Source organism: Lycium barbarum, chromosome 6 (genome assembly GCF_019175385.1).
Source record: "Lycium barbarum isolate Lr01 chromosome 6, ASM1917538v2, whole genome shotgun sequence".
Taxonomy (NCBI): Eukaryota; Viridiplantae; Streptophyta; class Magnoliopsida; order Solanales; family Solanaceae; genus Lycium; species Lycium barbarum.
This window is the reverse complement of record NC_083342.1, coordinates 24,142,006-24,161,119: the sequence shown is the minus strand read 5'-3', so window position 1 is coordinate 24,161,119 and position 19,114 is coordinate 24,142,006. Positions and strand designations below refer to the sequence as shown.

General features: G+C 36.5%; 1 protein-coding gene across 2 annotated transcripts; it reads right to left on the bottom strand.

The window, feature by feature from the left end:
* Nucleotides 1-1,025: 1,025 nt before the first annotated feature.
* Nucleotides 1,026-15,845, bottom strand: LOC132643636 (uncharacterized). 2 transcript variants are annotated; one of them, XM_060360114.1, is made up of 7 exons: nt 15,598-15,845; nt 15,417-15,484; nt 5,489-5,608; nt 3,477-3,550; nt 3,344-3,401; nt 2,367-3,270; nt 1,026-1,608 (listed from the first exon to the last, which is right to left on the bottom strand). In XM_060360114.1, exons 1-6 carry the CDS (start codon nt 15,660-15,662, stop codon nt 3,110-3,112), a joined length of 546 nt encoding a protein of 181 aa, XP_060216097.1. In that variant the 5' UTR covers nt 15,663-15,845; the 3' UTR covers nt 1,026-1,608; nt 2,367-3,109. The 2 variants fall into 2 exon arrangements, with proteins under 2 accessions (XP_060216097.1, XP_060216098.1); XM_060360115.1 differs by lacking the exon at nt 1,026-1,608 and adding an exon at nt 1,615-1,753.
* Nucleotides 15,846-19,114: the final 3,269 nt, after the last annotated feature.

The following is a 19,114-nucleotide window of genomic DNA, read 5'->3' as shown; positions in this document are numbered from 1 at the left end:
GGCAAATGACGAAATAGAAAGAATTTTAATGGGGTAAGGGTAATTTCGTCAAAAAATATTCATTAAACAGGCGGCAGGAGCAAAAATTAAAGAAGGCATAAATGAAGGGCAAAATATAAAGACCAGCCCAAAAGAAGGGCACTCGGCGCAAAAAATTGATTAATATCCATTCCCTATGGTTGAGTTGTCTTTGAGATATTAATGTAGTGCTTGTTTCTAGTGAAGCAAAGTTTTGTTGAACTCACACATGAAAGATATCTATTTGTAAGTAATGAGATGATTTCATCAAGATAAAATTAAGTAATTTTTAGCAAAGATTTGTTAAGCTTTTGAAGGATATCGTAGATACATCACTCGATATAAAATATTTTTGCATATATTAGTTAAAGAACTCTCGATGTGAATCGTGCAATAAACCTGTCAGATTTAAGATTTTGAGACTGAAATTCAAGAAGTAATCTGGATTAATATAGATCTCAAGTTAGCCATGATACCTTGATATCTAGTTGCACCCGCTTCAAATGGCTCGTTATCTGGACTACCCTGAACAAAGATATTCTTTAGTACTAAAGTTGTGGAACTCTAGATTGGTTGTGCTAGCAACTGCGCGAGCTTATGCAACTGCATGGCTATGCCAATCAGTCCAGCTATATCGATCAAGCTAACCTCCGCTGCTGCAGGACGTATGCAGGGTGTCCGAGATTTTCGGGGTTTCCTTCTTGGCTTAGGATTTTGGGTTTGCATATAAAGAGGGGGCTTGCAAGACGAGAAAAATGGGAAACCAGAATTCAGTTTTTAAAGGTAAGATCAAGCACAAGCAAGGAGTCTCTAAAGAGACTGAAGCAAAACCACAACTTATGCTTCACGAGCAAAACTTTACGCTATGTCTCTCTGTTAACTTATTACATAATCTACAATTCCTGTCTTATAGGCAAAACTTAAGTGTTACTGAATTTACTTGAACTCCTGATTGATAGGCAACACTAGGAATACAAGGGCAAAAACATCTCTGTCTGCACATAAAATGGAATAAAGTTCAGTCTTTAAAAATAGAGAATGACATAAGTTCAAAACAGACTCTTTTGGGGACACAGACCATTTCCTAGTCATAGTGTAGGACCATCCCAAACAAAAAGCTTAAATACCAAAAGTGACTCTTACTCGAAAAATTAAGCTTAATATACCAAAAGTGACTTACTCAAAAAAGCTTAAAATACCAAAAGTGACTGTTAATCGAAAACATAGTTCGAAACCAAATCAAAAGAAGAGCTATCGAAAAAATGATACACATTACAAGATTCTTTTGAGGACTTGATACATCTTTTTTGTTGCCTGGAATGTCAAAAATTACACATAACCCCAAGGTTTGATGGTACTTGGAGCTTCTTGTGTTGTTTACCGAGTAATAGTTTCTCTGAACTCCTTAAAACTGTATAGTTTCCATTCAAATGGGGCTGAAGAAACTCCATTCTTAATTGCCAACTCTAGTGATTAGTCGTAATCTCAAATATAACTCCTTCAAGATTCCTGATGATACGCCGAGTCCCAGAAACTTCATTTATCTGCAGACCATGCCGAATTGCTTCATCGATGACCATAGCATCCATGCTGGATAGGGAATGACAGTTTAGGCACAGAGGACAAAAATGCATCAAGAATGAAATGAAAATGACTACAGTTGCAAAAAACAGGTCAACAGTTTTTTTTTCCATGTTCTCCACAGATCACCACTTCCGCAGTCAAGTGTTGACACCTAGACGATACACATGCACCACTGCATAGCATTAGTTGAAATAGCAGGAAACATATCAAAATGACCAGGCCTCATAACCTAGAGTAGTTGAAGATTGGTCTACAGTTACAAGTTATTTCGGTAAGTATCAATGAAATAGAAGATCAGGTCTGCTGGCTACTTATTATGCTCTGTTATTGAGAATGAGAGAATCTAATTAAGTGGGGACGATTTGCTTAGTAGTACTAGTTCCTCTTCCAACACTTGGTTAACAAACCTGTACAAGATTTGGCGATCAACATTTTCTAATAAATCCATACCAGTCACCTGGTTTATCTTTTGATACCTGATCATTAAAAGCTAAGAGTAGATTACTACAAATAAAAAGAAAATACTCATCAATTTTTCAGAAATTAGTTGACATTTTGTTGAATAAGAAGATGGGATATGTACTAGTATGTATTTTTGGAGACAAAGTAAAGTCTTTAAGTGAAACTTGAAGCATGTCATGATCACAATAATTTCTTGAAGATCATTTGTACATGGGGAGTTATACATTCAACAAAGTCCTCCAAAATTTGGCAGCCAAAATATAATGAAAATGACAATAACAAAGTCAGTGAAGGCCACTTACACTTTTGCTCGTGAAACATAGGCCAAAATAAATTTGCATTTGCTCTGGTCACGATCTCTAAGTAGCTGTTCAACAGTATCAAAAAGCAAAGGGACATTTGCCTGCTGAAAACTTAAAGCTTGTCAAGGGATACACTATTCTTTCTCGGCTATGATATCATCAAAATGATGGTAAAGTAACAAAAATTTAAGTCTATAATTCAACCATTTGTCAGTTTAAGACAATCTAGTTGCTAGTAGGTTTCAAAATAAATTTGCATTTGCTCTGGTCACGATCTCTAAGCAGCTGTTCAACAGTATAAAAAAGCAAAGGGACATTTGCCTGCTGAAAACTTAAAGCTTGTCAAGGGATACACTATTCTTTCTCGGCTATGATGTCATCAAAATGGGGTAAAGTAACAAAAACTTAAAAGTCTATAATTCAATCATTTCTCAGTTTAGACGATCTAGTTGCTACTATGTTTCAAATGTGAATCAGTTGATCTAACAACAGTTTGTGGACAGAGAACTAGAGTACTTATCTGACTTTAAAAGTCGTAATAGGAGAGAATGGTATTCATATCTTATAGGTTTGATGAATTGGAATTTTCCGACTAATTACTGAAATAAAAGGAGCTAGTTCACTACTGCAAAACATTCCCAGACACATAGTATCCAATCCAAAAGACAATTTCCAACCCTCAAAGAAGAATAGGTTAGTTCATGATAGGCTGGCAATTGGCATGATGTTAGCTTCAAATTAAGTCAGACATGTATAAAAGGAGAAACAATTAAGGCAGCAGGACATAAGTCAACTCGGATATAAATGTCAGCTCCAAGAACTAAATCAAATCCTTCTGGATGCCCCTGTAATATGCAATTCAGCTGATCTGAGTAACCCCATTCCAGCTTCTCGGCTTTTAATTCTGCATTGGAGATGGGTTAATGAGAAATGAACTTATCGAAAATGACAATTACAGTCCTCAATTGTTCACACACCTGTACAACACATAGAATCATCAGAAGATTCCTGCAGCTTTATGTTTTTCTTCAGAATCTGGAATGAGATAAATAGATTAGAGGGTGGACTTGCTACACATTCCTCCAGCAAAATTCAATTGCTCAAGCTTGCCTTCAGAACTTCATCGTTATGATCTGTCATCACAACTTCACGAGAGAATCTACTGCAGAGTACTCCAGTTATACCTGAAAATACGATACAATCAATTAATTTCGTCTCAAATAAAATAGAGGAGAAATGATATGGAAAGTAAAATATAAAGTGCAAACACACATGGTTGCCTTGAGAGAGGAACTATCCAGCATTATTAGCAGGTACAATTGTGAATATTTAGGAACTTAATTCATGTCTCCCGTCAAAAGAGGCCTTTAAGTTTCACACTTCAATTTTGTCCTTGATTTATTGAAGAAGTTCTCCCTCCTAGTCGTCTTTTCCACATATATAGGTTTATCTTGAATCAACTTATGTACTAATACCGAGTGAAAATATCAAAACATTTGCAGATACTTGTTGTAATGTTGAATTCAATGAACACCTTAAGACCATGAGGCCCCCAGACAGTCTTTAAGGTAGAAACTAGTTCAAAGTAAAGCTTCAGGCTTTGAGTAAAGAAGAGGAAGAGGTCCATCACATGTTTCACATCAGAAAAAAGGGCCAAAAGCTAATGGTAGAGCCAGATCAGTTACCCACTCTATAACTTCGAAAATGTGGTTGAATTTACTTATATGTGAACATTTTGTCTCCTGTGTACGTTCTTTATCTCTCTCATTGGGATGGAATGATCCTTTGAAGTTGCATATTTTTCATCAACCAAGTATGTTTATCATGAATTCATGATCTTAAACAAGCATCCGATATGAACTTATATGTGCGCATTTCCATTCCTTGTGACATTTTGCTATCTTAAAGTTCAAAGGAAATAATAGGTGGCCATGTTATACTTCTAGTACAATCTAAGGCTCTAAGCAATGTCATTTCTTCTACTCGTGTATCTCATTAAGTTGGACATGGATCTTTATATGATTTCCTCGAGCTTCCATCTCGGCCGAATAACTTCGCAACAGTTAAGAAGGAATCATCACCCATCACATAAAATTAGGACAATAGTTATCTAACATGTAAATTTGTCCCATCTAAAGGTGAAATGCTTGGATGGTGTGAAAAAAACTTGTCTGACGCAAAGTAACTGTCAAAGAAGGGGTACACGACTTTGCAACAGGTATGTTTTGTGTGAAGAGCAGCTTGAGGACAACAACAATCTCTTTTTTCATTGTATATTTACCTCTCAGATTTGGGACTGTCTTAAACAAATCAGGACTCTTCTGGTTTACGCCCAAAACCACCCCCCAGTTTTTGCAAGGTTGGAATAGAATAGGCGTACAAAGGTCCTCAATAACATTTGGTACACTATACCGGCTGAGGTTTGATGGTGTGTCTGGAAAGAAAGGAATGATAGGTTGTTTGAAGACAAAAAAGAACATGGTTATTAGTGTGAAACACTACTGTATTTTGTTGCATAGTTTATGGTGTAACATGGCAGAGGTATATGCTTCTGATCCTAGTGCCATGATTGTCTTTATTAGCACTCTATATAACATGTAATGGTTCCCTTTTGTTGCAACTCTCCCAGCATCATCTTTTGGCTGGTTTTATTATATCAAATGGTTAGTCTTTACCGATTAAAAATAGTTATTTAACATGCAATATTACAATGCAGGGATATAAATATATAATAGGATTCAATACAGTAAAACAGTATATATGGGTGCTTCATTTGCTTTCATTGTTAGTTTCCATTTTACTAAAAAGTCTTGCACTCTTAGTCATATATCTGGTAACTTCATTTGTCTTCTTAATCTTGCCTGAACCCTCCACCTCCTCAGATTCCTTAACCTTTTCTCCAATTCATTTGTCAGGAAATATGAGCCTCAATTTTAAATGAGTAATCTATGATAAAAATAAATAATGACGGTCCAAGGGAATCAATAAATCACAGTGCTAAGTGCTGAAACTTTATATGTTTAATACAACAAAAACTTTATTTTGTATCTTAATAGTGATGACCAAACAGAATACGATAAATAAATATATAAATTCATCGTGGTTTTCAGAATGATACTAACCAACACCAGAGCCTAGTTCGATGACAGAACATCCTTGGAGCATGTTAGCATTCTTTGTGAGATAATCATTCATGAGCACTGCCCCAGGCCACACCAACTGTCCTGTCAAATCAAAATCAGCTGTTCCACAAATAGTCAGCCCCCAGTAATTATATTAGGTAATATTAATGCAAGCATGGGGACATCAAAAAATATTTGAGGAATAAAAGTAAACAAATCAAAATGAGAAAAGCTTTCAGTAAAATTTGGTTTTGCAGTGCAGTAAAATTTGGTTTTGCAGTGCTAGGGAAGATGCTACAAATAATGGAATGAGAGAGAGCTAACAAACTATTTGCATGCATTCATCAACTACAAATCGTCATTGATATATTCAGACAGGTTTATATCTGTGACTCTTAATCTTCTAAGAATATCCACCCCACCCGACCTCAATATGAAAGATATTTCCTTTAGTAAGTTATAAAGACTAAAGTATAAGTACTGGATCAAATTTTCTTTTTTTTTGATAAGTGAAATGTTTTATTAATCTGGTACAGAAGCAAGTAGAAAGCATAACTACATAACTTTCATTAGTCACACTACATATTACCCCCCAAGAAATACAGAAAATCCAAGTAATGATCCATCCTATCTAGAAAATCCAAGAATAGATTTTTGATGCATTCCTTCAACAAAGAGTGAATGATGTTTAAAAGATAGCAGAAAGCATCTGAGGCAACTAGAAATCAAGAACGAGGGAATCTCTTGCGCTATCTATCGTATCTAAAGAAAATTTAAGGTGTGTCATACAATTAAACTAAGTAAAAAAAAAAATTATTTGACACTACATAGAAACAGGACACAAAATCATACCAAATTCAAGTTGCATAAGATCATCAAAATCTTCTTCAACGTTTAGGGGAAGAGGCTTCCTTCGATACCAATCTTGAAGACAAACAAGAGTTTGCACCAATTTCGGAGTTAATAAACTCCAAAATTAATCAAGAATACAGCCCATGGTGCTAAATGCACATTCCGATGCCTCACTAGAAATCGGAATTGCTAACCAATCACGAGCCATATCGGAAAGAACTTTACATCTAGGAGCATTACCTTTTCACCATAACAAGATATCAAAATCATCACTATTGGACTTTTGTTCCTCACAAAATACTTTTCCAACTCTGATTTTACCACCCAAACATGTAGTATCTTGTTTTTTCCTCTTCATTTCCATCCTATTTCTCACTTTTGTGCTAATCTTAGAGCTAGATGTATCGATGTCTCATCCGAAGATTTAGAGAGAGAAGATGTATGTCGAGATGCATTAGGGAATTTTGTAAGATACTCTTCAAACATAGATTTCATATAAGTCACCACTTCATCTTTTATTTTCCTCCCCTTCTCTCCATACATATCCTCAAGTGCAAAGCCAAACATACTCAAGATTGTTACAAGAATCTAAAATAGAGGCAATAAAAAGCATCTTATTCATTTTTTCAGGAGCACACCGATACTTGACCAAATTTTCTTTCATCTTTGCCAAACCAGGATCATTAACTTCCATACATTCTTTTCAATGATTGTGAAGCTCAATTAAGTCTTCAAAGTGAGCATTAGAAGTGACATAGAGTGAACCGGAACCTTCACAGTTAGATCATAAAACCTAAGAAGAAATATTACCATGTTTCTCATATTTTGCCTATCATTACTTTCCAGTACACCTGCAACACTTCCATCTTCACAAACATTAGTAGCAAGATAAGTTGACAATCCACAAGATCATGCCTATCAAATGTAGTCTCAAAATGTTGTGCGTTATCCAACATCAAGTAGGTAGAATTCCACCTAGTGGGAACATTCAAACATAATGACTTCTTACATTCTATGTTTTTGAGTTCACAACTTTCATTAAATTTTCTAAGCCTTGCGGGAGATAGTTTAACATACTTCACCATTTGCCTAACACGTTTGATAGATGCACCAACTTCTTTCATGTCATCTTGCACAATAAGATTGAGAATGTGAGTCATACATCTCACGGGAAGACGGTTACCACATTTCATGTTAGACCCTCAATTGTTTGTGTAACTCTTTCACCATGACATCATTTGAAGAAGCATTATCTACGGTTATAGTGAAGATCTTCTCCAAATTTCAATCAAGCAAACACCTACTAATAGAACGGGCCATTTCATCACCCTTATTACTAGAGACAACGCGAAAGTTTAAAATTCATTTATGCAAGACCCAATCTCTATAAATAAAGTGCGCCGTCAAATACATATATAATTTATTTTTTGTAAAGAAGTCCACGTGTCTGTAGTTAGACAAACTCTACGTGACGTTTCATTGAAATATTTTAGCAAATGTTCTCTCTTCACCAAAAATGGCATATCAATCCTAGTCACGGGATCGTGATGAGCTTATTAGAAAAACCCAACCAATATTCCGAGTTCCCTCCCCTAGGACATTGACTAGGGATTTTTTTTTTTTTAAACAATCGTGGTGTTCGTGCCAACTTGCGTGCACCTTGACCAATTCCACAAGATACCTGTCACCTCCCCAGCAACAGGTGACTCTGTCCACCAAGGCTATGACAAATGGAAAGAAATCACCTAGTGTTTTGTCTATGTTGAGATTTGAACCTGAGACTTCTTGGTTCTCAACCCACTTCATTGACCACTAAGCCACACCCTTTGGTGCTAAATCATTGTCTAGGGATTGTTATGCAATTTTTGGTGAAAATAGGAAAATTTGCTAAAGTATTTCAAAGAAACATCACCTAGAGTTTGTCTAACCACATACACATGGACTTCTTTACAGAGAATAAATTATGTGTTTGACGGCGCACTTTACCGATAGAGATTGGGTCTTGCATAAATGAATCTTAAAACTTTCGCGTTGTCTCTAGTCATAAGGATGAAGAAATAGCCCGTCTTATTAGTAGGCGTTTGCTTGATTGGAATTTGGAGAAGATCTTCACTATAACCGTAGATAACTTCTTAAAATGATGTTATGGTGAAAGAGTTACACAAACAATTTATTAATTGAGGATCTAACATAAAATGTGGTAACCATCTTCACATGAGATGTATGGCTCACATTCTCAATCTTATTGTGCAAAATGGCATAAAAGAAGTTGGTGCATCTATCCAACATGTTAGGCAAATGGTGAAGTATGTTAGACAATCTCCCGCAAGGCTTAGAAAATTTAATGAATGTGTGAACTCAAAAACATAGAATATCAAAAATTATTATGTTTGGATGTTCCTACTAGGTGGAATTCTACCTACTTGATGTTGGATACCGCATAACATTTTGAGACTGCATTTGATAGGTATGATTTTGTGGATTGTCAACTTATCTTGCTACTAATGTTTGTGAATACAAAAGCGTTGCAAGTGTACTTGAAAGTAATGATTGGCAAAATGTGAGAAACATGGTAATATTTCGTCAAGGGTTTTATGATCTAACTGTGAAGGTTTCGGGTTGACTTTATGTTGCTTCTAAGTTCACTTTGAAGGCATAGTTGAACTTCACGATCATTGAAAAGAATGTATGGAAGTTAATGATCCTGGTTTGGCAAAAATGACAGAAAAGATGAAAGAAAAGTTTGTCAAGTATTGGGTGCTCCTGAAAAAATGAATAAGATGCTTTTTATTGCCTCTATTTTAGATCCCCGTAACAATCATGAGTATGTCAGCTTTCTTGAGGATATGTGTGGAGAGAAAAAGGCGAGAATAAAAGATGAAGTGGTGACTTATATGAATTCTATGTTTGAAGAGTATCTTAAAAATTCCCTAAAGCATCTCGAGTCTCGACATACATCTTCTATCTTTAATTCACCGGATTCATCGGATACAACATCTGATACGTTCTAGCACTAACATTAGCACAAAATCAACAAACGTGAGAAATATGATGAAATGAAGAGGGAAAAACAAAGATACTGCATGTTTAGATGGTAAGTCAGAGTTGGAAAAGTATCTTAGCGAGGAACAAGAGCCTGATAGTGATGATTTTGATATCTTGTTATGGTGAAAAGTTAATGTTCCTAGATGTAAAGTTCTTTCCGTGATGGCTCGTGATGTGTTCGCAATTCCAATTTCGTGTGGCATTAGAATGTGCATTTAGCATCGGGGCCATATTCTTGATAAATTTAGGAGTTCATTGACTCCGAAATTGGTCCAAGCTCTTGTTTGTCTTCAAGATTGATATCGAAATGAGCCTCTTCCCGCAAAATGTTTTTAAAAAAATTGATGATCTTATGCAACTTGAACTTGGTATGATTTTGTGTCTTGTTTCTATTTACTGCAAAATAAAATATTTTTTTACTTAGTTTAATTGTATGATACATCTTCAATTCTCTTTAGATATGACAGATAGAGCAAGAGATCCCCTCGTTCTTGATTTCTGGTCGCAAGTTGCCTCATGTGCTTTCTACTAAGATTTAAACATCACTTACTCTTGGTTGAAGGAATTGTAATTCTACTGAAAGATCCACTGTTTTGCAGGTTGAAGCATTAGTTGGGAAGATTTTCATGATTTCTCTTTTGTTGGCTATGGTGTTTGGTCTAGTTCAGAGCTTGAAGTTCATTGAAAAGGACATTGCTTCTAAAGAGAAATTATGGGATTAGTTGATGACTGCACTTATTATGAAGAGAACTTTTCAGTTGGTGACTGCATTGTTTCAAACTTTTAATATTATCCTGGTTGTAATACTAACATAATTTAAGATTAAATGTTGATGAAGTAAGATCATAACATATGGTATGTTTTGGAATTGAGTGACTAGCTATAGACTTTTAGTGGCTTCAGACCACTTTAAACTTGTTTATTGTTGGCTCTTGGAAATTTGTGAAAATGCTGTATGCATTTCATAAATATTTGTGGTCTTTCTTTATGAATCTGAATAGGAGAACTCTTATGTGGATATATGCAGAATTAGTTCCTTTCCTTTTGTAATGCACTGAACTACTGAAGAGATAATAAAATTATGTGGATAGTGCTGCTAATAAAAACAGGTCAGCCCGGTGCGCAAAGCATCCCGTGTTAGCAGGGTCCGGGAAGGGCCGCACCCCAAAGGGTGTGATGTAGACAGCATAACCTAATGCAAGCATTATAGTGCTGCTAATATGAACGTTATTTATTACTCCTATCTATCATGAGCTTTGATAAATGTACCGATAGTGATCCAAGACAAAAAAGCTTGATATGCTTTTTTTTATTTCAGGATATGCATATTGTCAGCTATCAATTGTAGTTGATATTTTGTTCTTTATATCCATGTTTTTGACTTGTTTGATTATCTCTGATTGACATAAAAACAAAAATGTAAATGACAGAGAGAATGACTTGGAAAGTGTTTTCCAATGGTTATCGAAGATATTTATTACAACTATTTAAAAGCAAACAAAAAAGAGTTCAAATATATAGAATTCTGCCTAGTTAAGGTAAATCCCGAATTACCGTACCGGACCGAACTTTGAATGTTCGGTATTTGATATCTACTTTCACTTACTGATTACCGGATTACCGAAACCGAACTTTGGGAATACCGAACGCTCACCCCTAGCAGAAATCAGAAGTTAGAAAGTAGCTTTCCCCAAGCACTTTTCAAAACCTTGGGCAAGCACAAATTCCTACTCTAATATTGGCGAAAGTGCTTCCCAAAATTGATTGGCCAAACACAAACTGCAACTCTCTAAAAGTACTTTTTCAAAATCACTTTAAAAAATAAGCAGATCTTGGAAGCTTGGCGAAACAGGCTATGAGTTTTCAGATAAATAAGCACGAGAGAAGCAAAGCTATCTATGAAGCTACTACTTCGTCGACCGACTAAAATAAAACAAATCCAACCTACTTTGGTTCAAAGGATATGGCATAAACAGCTTTTTCTCATAGTTGCAATGATTCCCAAACTTAATGAACCCTTCTCGCTAACTAAATGTACTAAAAATCATCTCTGTCAGTACTCTCTAGATCACCCAGGTTCACAGAAGGCAAAAGCATTAAGCCTCCATGGAAAAAGCAACTAAATTGAAGTATGCTCCTAAGGCTAAGCTTAAGCCACATGATGAGGAAACAGTATATCTGTTACAGATGAATAAATAGTATTCGATGCTCTCCAACCTACTCAGAACAAGCCAGCTATAAATGGAAAGATGCTGATCCTTGACGTCACACACAGACTAAAACTGAAGCTTTATATGTGTCAAGCTCAACCTTGCCATCCATAATCTCTTACTTCTCAAGTTTTTTTCATTTGATAAGCCTTTGATTGCTCGCAATAAAGCCTCTTTAATAAACATTATTATCATGGTGTACTACACGAAAGTAGTAGTACTAGTCCTTATACTGAAAAGGAGCAAATATACCCCTCGTTATACTTTGGGTCCAAATATACCCCTGCCGTTATACTTTGGGTTCAAATATACTCTCTCCAATTAAAGTTGACCAAGGTGGAGCCCAATCCCACATGGCATTAATATTTTAATGAAGTAAAAGCCATGTGGCATGCCACCTCACTAACAAATCCAATTTTACCCCTCCCCTCCCTATCTTCTTCCACCTCCCCCCTCAACTACCATTGTCTTTATGCTCACCACCATTTTCACAAACTCAAACTTAAAGCCGGTGCATTGAAAAGAAAGACGGATAAACTTGTCAGAATTACTACTCACTCCTTCACATTAAAACCGTTTATTTGTAGGTCCACAAATCCTTCCTCCTCCACAAGATCTCTTTACATTTGTCTGCACTTCACTAAATCCACAAGGAACTCAAACTTCAATTTACTTGTTTCAGTACCTTGTGATTTTCGTCATCCAATAAGTAACGCCTGTTTATTATAGAGTACTTACTACTACTAGTTGTTCTTAGTTACAAACGAGGCAAAATTTTCGTTCAATTCAGTGATCTAGCCTAGTGCATTTGGAGAAAGGTTAATAGAGTTACGGTGATTATGCGATCGATGTTGATACTGAAGGAACCAGAGCAAGGGATGAAACGGAGAGATGGATCGGTTTTGGGGAAGAAAACGATTCTCAAAAGTGATCATTTTCCTGGTTGCCAGAAGAGACGATTGTCTCCTCATATCGATGGTGCTGAGTTTGAAGGAGGGGGGGAGGGGGAAGAAGATAGGGAGGGGAGGGGTAAAATCAGATTTGTTAGTGAGGTGGCATGCCACATGGCATTTACTTCATTAAAATATTAATGTCATATGGGATTGGGCTCCACCTTGGTCAACTTTAACTGTAGAGGGGTATATTAGAACCCAAAGTATAACGACAGGGGTATATTTGGACTCAAAGCATAACGAGGGGTATATTTGGCCCTTTTCCGTACTGCTTTTGATAAGTGAAGGACCCCAATGTGGATGCAACCCCTATCTATGACAGAAAACTTTTAAAAACATTTTTTTTAACCATGTGTAATAAATCAACCTGTTCATGTTGTATGTCACAATGGAATCAGCATCCTCCATAACTCCCCCCTCTACCCTTGTGCCCCACAAGCTTCCTAACCTAGCAAACATTACCATTTGCCTCCATGTCTCTCCATTCCAAGATCTCATATGGCCTGATTCGTTGGAGAATGCTCGGTAGTCCATGTAAAGAGAAAGATGAACGAGGATGATTTTTGTTGCCCAACAAACAATTTTGTCAATGATGACCGTTTTACTAGATGTATATCATATTCTTTTTTTGATAAGGTAAAAGTTACTAGATGCATATCATATTCTTTGAAGAAATCTCTTTTCCATTTGAATATGAGTACCCGTTTTACTAGATGTATATCATATTCTTTTTTTGATAAGGTAAAAGTTACTAGATGCATATCATATTCTTTGAAGAAATCTCTTTTCCATTTGAATGTGAGTACAAATATGGCTCTACTTCCCCTTTTTTCTTTTTTCAGAAGTCAAGTGGTTCAATTTTGATAGGCTTTCTAAGGACAGTTAATCTAAGTGAACTCCAGTGATCAGAACTCAACTAACAACCATTGTGAGATGTCATTTCAAACTGATTGTGGCAAAGAAATAGAAGAAGGGGGATAAATAGGTTGAGACTAGCCCTCAACTTTAATAAAGGTGAGGAACGGATACCCCTTAGAAAGGCAATTTTTAAAGGACAATATGTGAGCTCTGCAGGGACAACGATCGATGTTTCCAATGAAAGTGAAGCTTAGGTACAGCAAAGTCAAGCATCACCTACGCTGCAGCATAAGCTCCCACCATATCCATGTAGGATTAAGATGCTAAAAGAAAGGCCTTCTGACTAGACTTCCCTTGAGTGGAACTATGTTGCTCGGACTCTCGTTAAATGTTGCCAGACCCATGATGGATCCTCCAAAAATGCACTACTTTTGGAGGATCCGACACACACTCATCGGCATTTTTGAATAGTCCGAGCAACAAAGGATTGGAAGAGCTAACGTTGTCGGAAATCTTGCTCGCCAGTCTTTGTCATTGAAAAGGTGACTAGAGGTTTAGTCAGCTATTGTCCTATTTTCTTTTTTCTTCTCGATGAGAGGCTTCCCCAACAACACTGGCGACCTCCATGGTCTTTCCCAATCCAATCTTTTTCTATTACTGACACCCGGAGCCAGCAACAATTTCTAATCACTCGAAATAGTCATATGCGGAACACATGCAAGTCCAGATTGAAAGATAAGGAAGGCAAGTCAAAGCGGAAAGAAAGCCTTAGCCGGAGCAGTAGCCAGAGAAGCAAGAGCAGCAAGGCAAAAAGTGGTCTCAGGCATTCCAACTGCATGAACTCCAATCTTAAATCCTTAAATAATGTAATAAGTTCACCAGGCCACACTCAGAGCCATCACTGCCTATAAACAAGTAGAGAAAGCTCAGCAAACTCAAGGATCAGTTACATGCTTTCAAGCTTAAGGACATTATTGCCAACTCTAAGAAGCAGAAAGGTCCTCCAAGCCAGCAAGTGCCCAAGACCATGAAATACAACGAAAGAATCCTCTCCCAGTCTCTCTAGTACCTACAACCTTCAAATATGTAGATGCAAGCAACCTCTACATACAAGGCTTCCTATATATTTCTTTGACAAACACCTATGGTGACACTTCTACAAAGGTGAAAGCCAAGGTCTACCAAGATTGAAGTTTCAATAATGTCAAAACCAAAGGAAAAACTATATTAGAAACAAAATAAACAAAGATGATAACAAAAGAATATGAAAAGTAAACTCTTTCGTGCATTTCTTCATTTTCTACAAAAACCATACAAGATACATGATTTATTCCCTTAATTTAATCTATTATATAATTTTAATCACATATCTCAGTAAATAGCATTAAAGCACCCTCTTTGTTCTCATAAGAAAGAAAACAAAAAAAAAAACTACTTGCTATTCAACCTGTGCTAAATTTGAGTTATGCAGGCATTAAATCCTGCATAAGTAATACCACGTTTGGTAGCTTGTTAGCAGGTCAGTTATTCATGTATAAAATTAATATGGTGTTTGGTTTGCAATTTAGAAACCCGAATAATTGTACAAGTTATGAGGGAATCCATGTATTATTTTATGCAGGGTAGAAGGTGGAATAGCTAATACATGAATAACTAAACCCTACATAAAATAATACACATATTCTTTCATAACTAATCCCTGTATTATTGATATTTGCATAGCTCTAACCAGGGGCAGAGCTAGGTTGGGCCGAGGGGGTTCATACAAGGTTAAAATTATTTTTTATGTATATATAGTAGATGTTGAACCCCGTGACTTGTTCGTGTGTTTACTTTTTTCTTATATTTTTGAAGCCTCTTAGTAAAATTCTTGTCTCCGCCACTGACTCTAACCAGCTACCAAACGATTGTATAAGATTGTGATCCCAAGAGCCCCACCCCTGTACAACACCAATTATTGTTTTCAGAAACTATACAAAGTAAAATATAAAAAAATATTAAAAGACTGACTTGAAGCAGATTGGAGACAGTAAAGCTGAAGAACATGAGTCCCAAATGTAAAATCTGTAATTTCGTAGCTGCAAAAAGTGAATAAACTCATTTTAGTATACACAAAACAAGAAATTGTATGTACATGTACATAAAAAATAGATTAATTAAAGAAAATAACAGAAAGAGATGGGGCCTATACTCGTCATTGATGAAGAAAGATTCATCCAAGCACACTATTTCATCTTCTTCTTCTTTTCTACTCATGGTGATGGTGGTTTATGTCTTCCCTTTGGCACACAAACGCAGTTGCCAGTTCTTAAGAAGCTCTTATTCACTTGGCTTTGTTTCCCGTAAGCATTAGAGCTCGTTTGGATTGGCTTATTAGCCGTTTGGCTTAGCTTAGCTCATCCAAGCTCTAACTTATTTTGTTTGATTTATTAGTTATTTTCAACTTATAAACTGTTTTTTTTTAAAGTTCATCCAAACAGGGCTTAATCCTCCCACTTTGAATTATGTTCTTCTGGGCTATGACCTTCCTTTTCTACTTGATGGGTTGGGCCTATGGTCCTTTCTCTTCAATTTTCAATTTAATGGGTTGGGATTCAAGGCATTGGCACAATTGGCCTTATGTTCGGGGATCTTTAATTTTTTCCCCTTCAAATATGCGGTTAATGCCACTAAGCAGAACTTAGTGGGTGTTATTTTATTGAAATAAATAATAAGTACCTACAAACCTAAAAGAATAACAGAAAACGTAAAGTACACCAAAAGAAATGAAAAGTCACTTTCCTAATCTTCTTCTACGCCGACAACTCCAAACCCACATTCTCTCGCCGGTGAGATTGGAGCTAGGAATCGAAGACGCAGTTGCAACATCGAGATCTTGACTGTTGATATTCAGAGCTAAAATTCGATTTTTCTGGTATAGCTTCACTTTTCTCGCAATTAAGAACTCTCACCTGATGCAGTGAAACCATATCCAAGGAGTAATCAACTCTGAAGAAACCAAACCTCCTCAATCATGTTCAACAAATCGAAGATCTGCTAGTATCAGCTATTCCACAAGAATCTAGGATAATCAAAGAAAGGTAAGCTAATCCTGCTTTGAAACCCTACGAAATATTCCTTCAAGTATGAAATCTGGGTTTTTCCTTGTAGATCTATCTTCTAGAAAAAGTGTTCTGTGTTGATGTGTTGTATGATGCCAAATTGAGATTGAATCTTGACAGTACTGTGAATCCTGTTTCTCTCTTATTGATAAAACCTCAATGGAATGAGCCGAAGCTAATACCACCATTGAAGTCTATTAATAATTGAGTTACAGAGAGTTACAGACCCACTCATGTAGTTCCTTGATACAATTTGTTTTTTGTTGGTCTGATCCTGAGATTAGGTGTTTGTTGTTTGTCTAAATTGAGAATTTTCCTTCTTGTACTAGGTAGTTCAGAAAAGCTTGTGAATGTGGAGGTACCTGCAAAATCAAAAGCTAGGTTAGTTAAAAAATCAGCCAGGGTATTTCCTTCCCTAAACACATGTTGTACTTCCATATTGTGATTCTCTTTCATATCTCTGATTTTATCCACTAATGTAGCAATATTCCATGGTGTTTCCCATTCTCCGTCCACCACCCTTTTCATCACCATAGAATCTGTTTCTAAGACCAAAGGGTAAATCTGCTTGTTCACACAATATGATAATCCTTCCAGAATTTCCCTAGCTTCTGCTCTTATATTAGTAGTCTCCTCCATCTCAGTGCACTGAGCATACACCAGATCCTCTCTCCAATCTCTCACACATAATCCATAAGAACTAGGGCCAGGGTTCCTTCTTGAAACTCCATCAGTATTATATTTATAACACCTTTCATTAGGGAACTTCTAGTACACTTCCCTAGTCATAAGCATAGGTTTGTATCCTTCTAGAAACCTTACCATTTCTGGCCATAAGTAAGGTAAATGTGTTAACCAGGGATACCTACAAATTGTTATTCAATCACCCTTTTGAAACTCATACTGCCTCCGTGTTTGATTGTATTCCTTCTTTTCCATGGTTCCCATGTGACCATAGTTGGTACTGCTTGTAGTAATGGTTTAAACTTGTCCCCACATTCCACATTCCACATTCCACCGTGCTCTGATTATCTGATGAATTTGCACTAGGTTCATTTGTACACCTGCTGCATTCATAAACACTCTCCACACTTCCCCTCCAAATTCCCCAGTCATAAATAGGTGTTGTACTGTTTCCTGGCGAGGAATAGCGCAACAATAACATCTAGAAACCACAGTTATATGCATTCTCTGCAGTTGATCATCAGTAGGAAGTTTGAACTTCCATAGCCTACACAGGAAAAAAGATATCTTAATAGGTATCCCTTTAATCTAAAATAATTTGTATTCCTGCTGCTCTGCCTCTCTATACCTCAGTAGTTCACATGCACTATTGACAGTGAACTTTTTTGTACTTGTTGGCATCCACCATGGTCTGTCCCAGTAACCCTGTAGCTGCTCTATGTGGATATCTAATTGTATGTGTTCCACAATATCGTCTGGAAAATTCTGATTTAGTACCTCATTTTTCCACCTTCCTTCCTCAATTAAATCAGCCACCTCCTCTAGATCTTCATTGAGTGGGTAATCTGTTGGGACTATATGCTGTAGATCTCCAATTTTCGTCCAATTTTCATACCACACATTAGATGATCCTGTTTTGATTTCCCACAAAATCTCATGTTCTACAGCTTTCATGGCTTCAAGCATCTTCTTCCAAACTTGTGATCATCCTTTCCACTACACTAAAGTAAGGATTACTTTCTTACAATATTTATTCCACAAGTATTTGACCATAGGGTGCTGGTAGTTCTGAACCTCCACCATAATTTAGCAAATAGGGCATTTGAAACATCAAATTTTAAAACCAAGCCCCCCTTTCTGAGTTGGTAAACAATATTCTGCCAAGATGACAAATGTTTACTCTTCCTTTCCTCTTTACTACTCCAAAAGTATTTAGCAAAGATCTTATGTATCTCATTCAAAACAAATTTTGGAGGTGCCAAAACTGAAAGTAAATATCTGGTTGTTAGTTTTTGTCTTCAGCACTTTATGTTACCCCACGGAAAATTCCCTGTCGTTACATAGTAAATAGAATAACGTAGGGCAAGAAGTATATGATGTTTATATAAGTAAGAAGCCGTACTTAATGGTCCTAATTGAGATTCCAAAGACGTTTGAGGCAAGGGGAAGAAAGTTCTTTGAGAATGGCGAAGTATACTTTGTGTTTCGGAAGAGTTTTGTAAAGTACCGAACTAGTTTTGATCTAATAATGTCTTGAGTAAAAGCTACAACGCTCCTTAAGTTGTTAATGAAGTGTTAAACAAGTGTTAAGAAGGTTCCATAAGGATTGGAGGCCAAACGGGTCGACAAGAACAAGTTTCGGGAAATTGTGGATTGTACGGTCCTTTATACGGACCGTAAAAAAGATATGGCCCGTATATCTGTCCGTAGAACTCTCCCAGGGAAGATGAGATTCTGGAGGAAATGTACGGTCCTTTATACAGACCGTATAAATTATACGGTCCGTATAATAGGTCGTAGATCTCGGTCGGGACAGATTTTAAATTTTATAAAAGAGGGCCCAAGTTCATTATTTCATTTCCCATTTTCTCTCTAACACTCTCCCCACCTCTAGAACTTTCCACACCATTTATTTTCAGGATC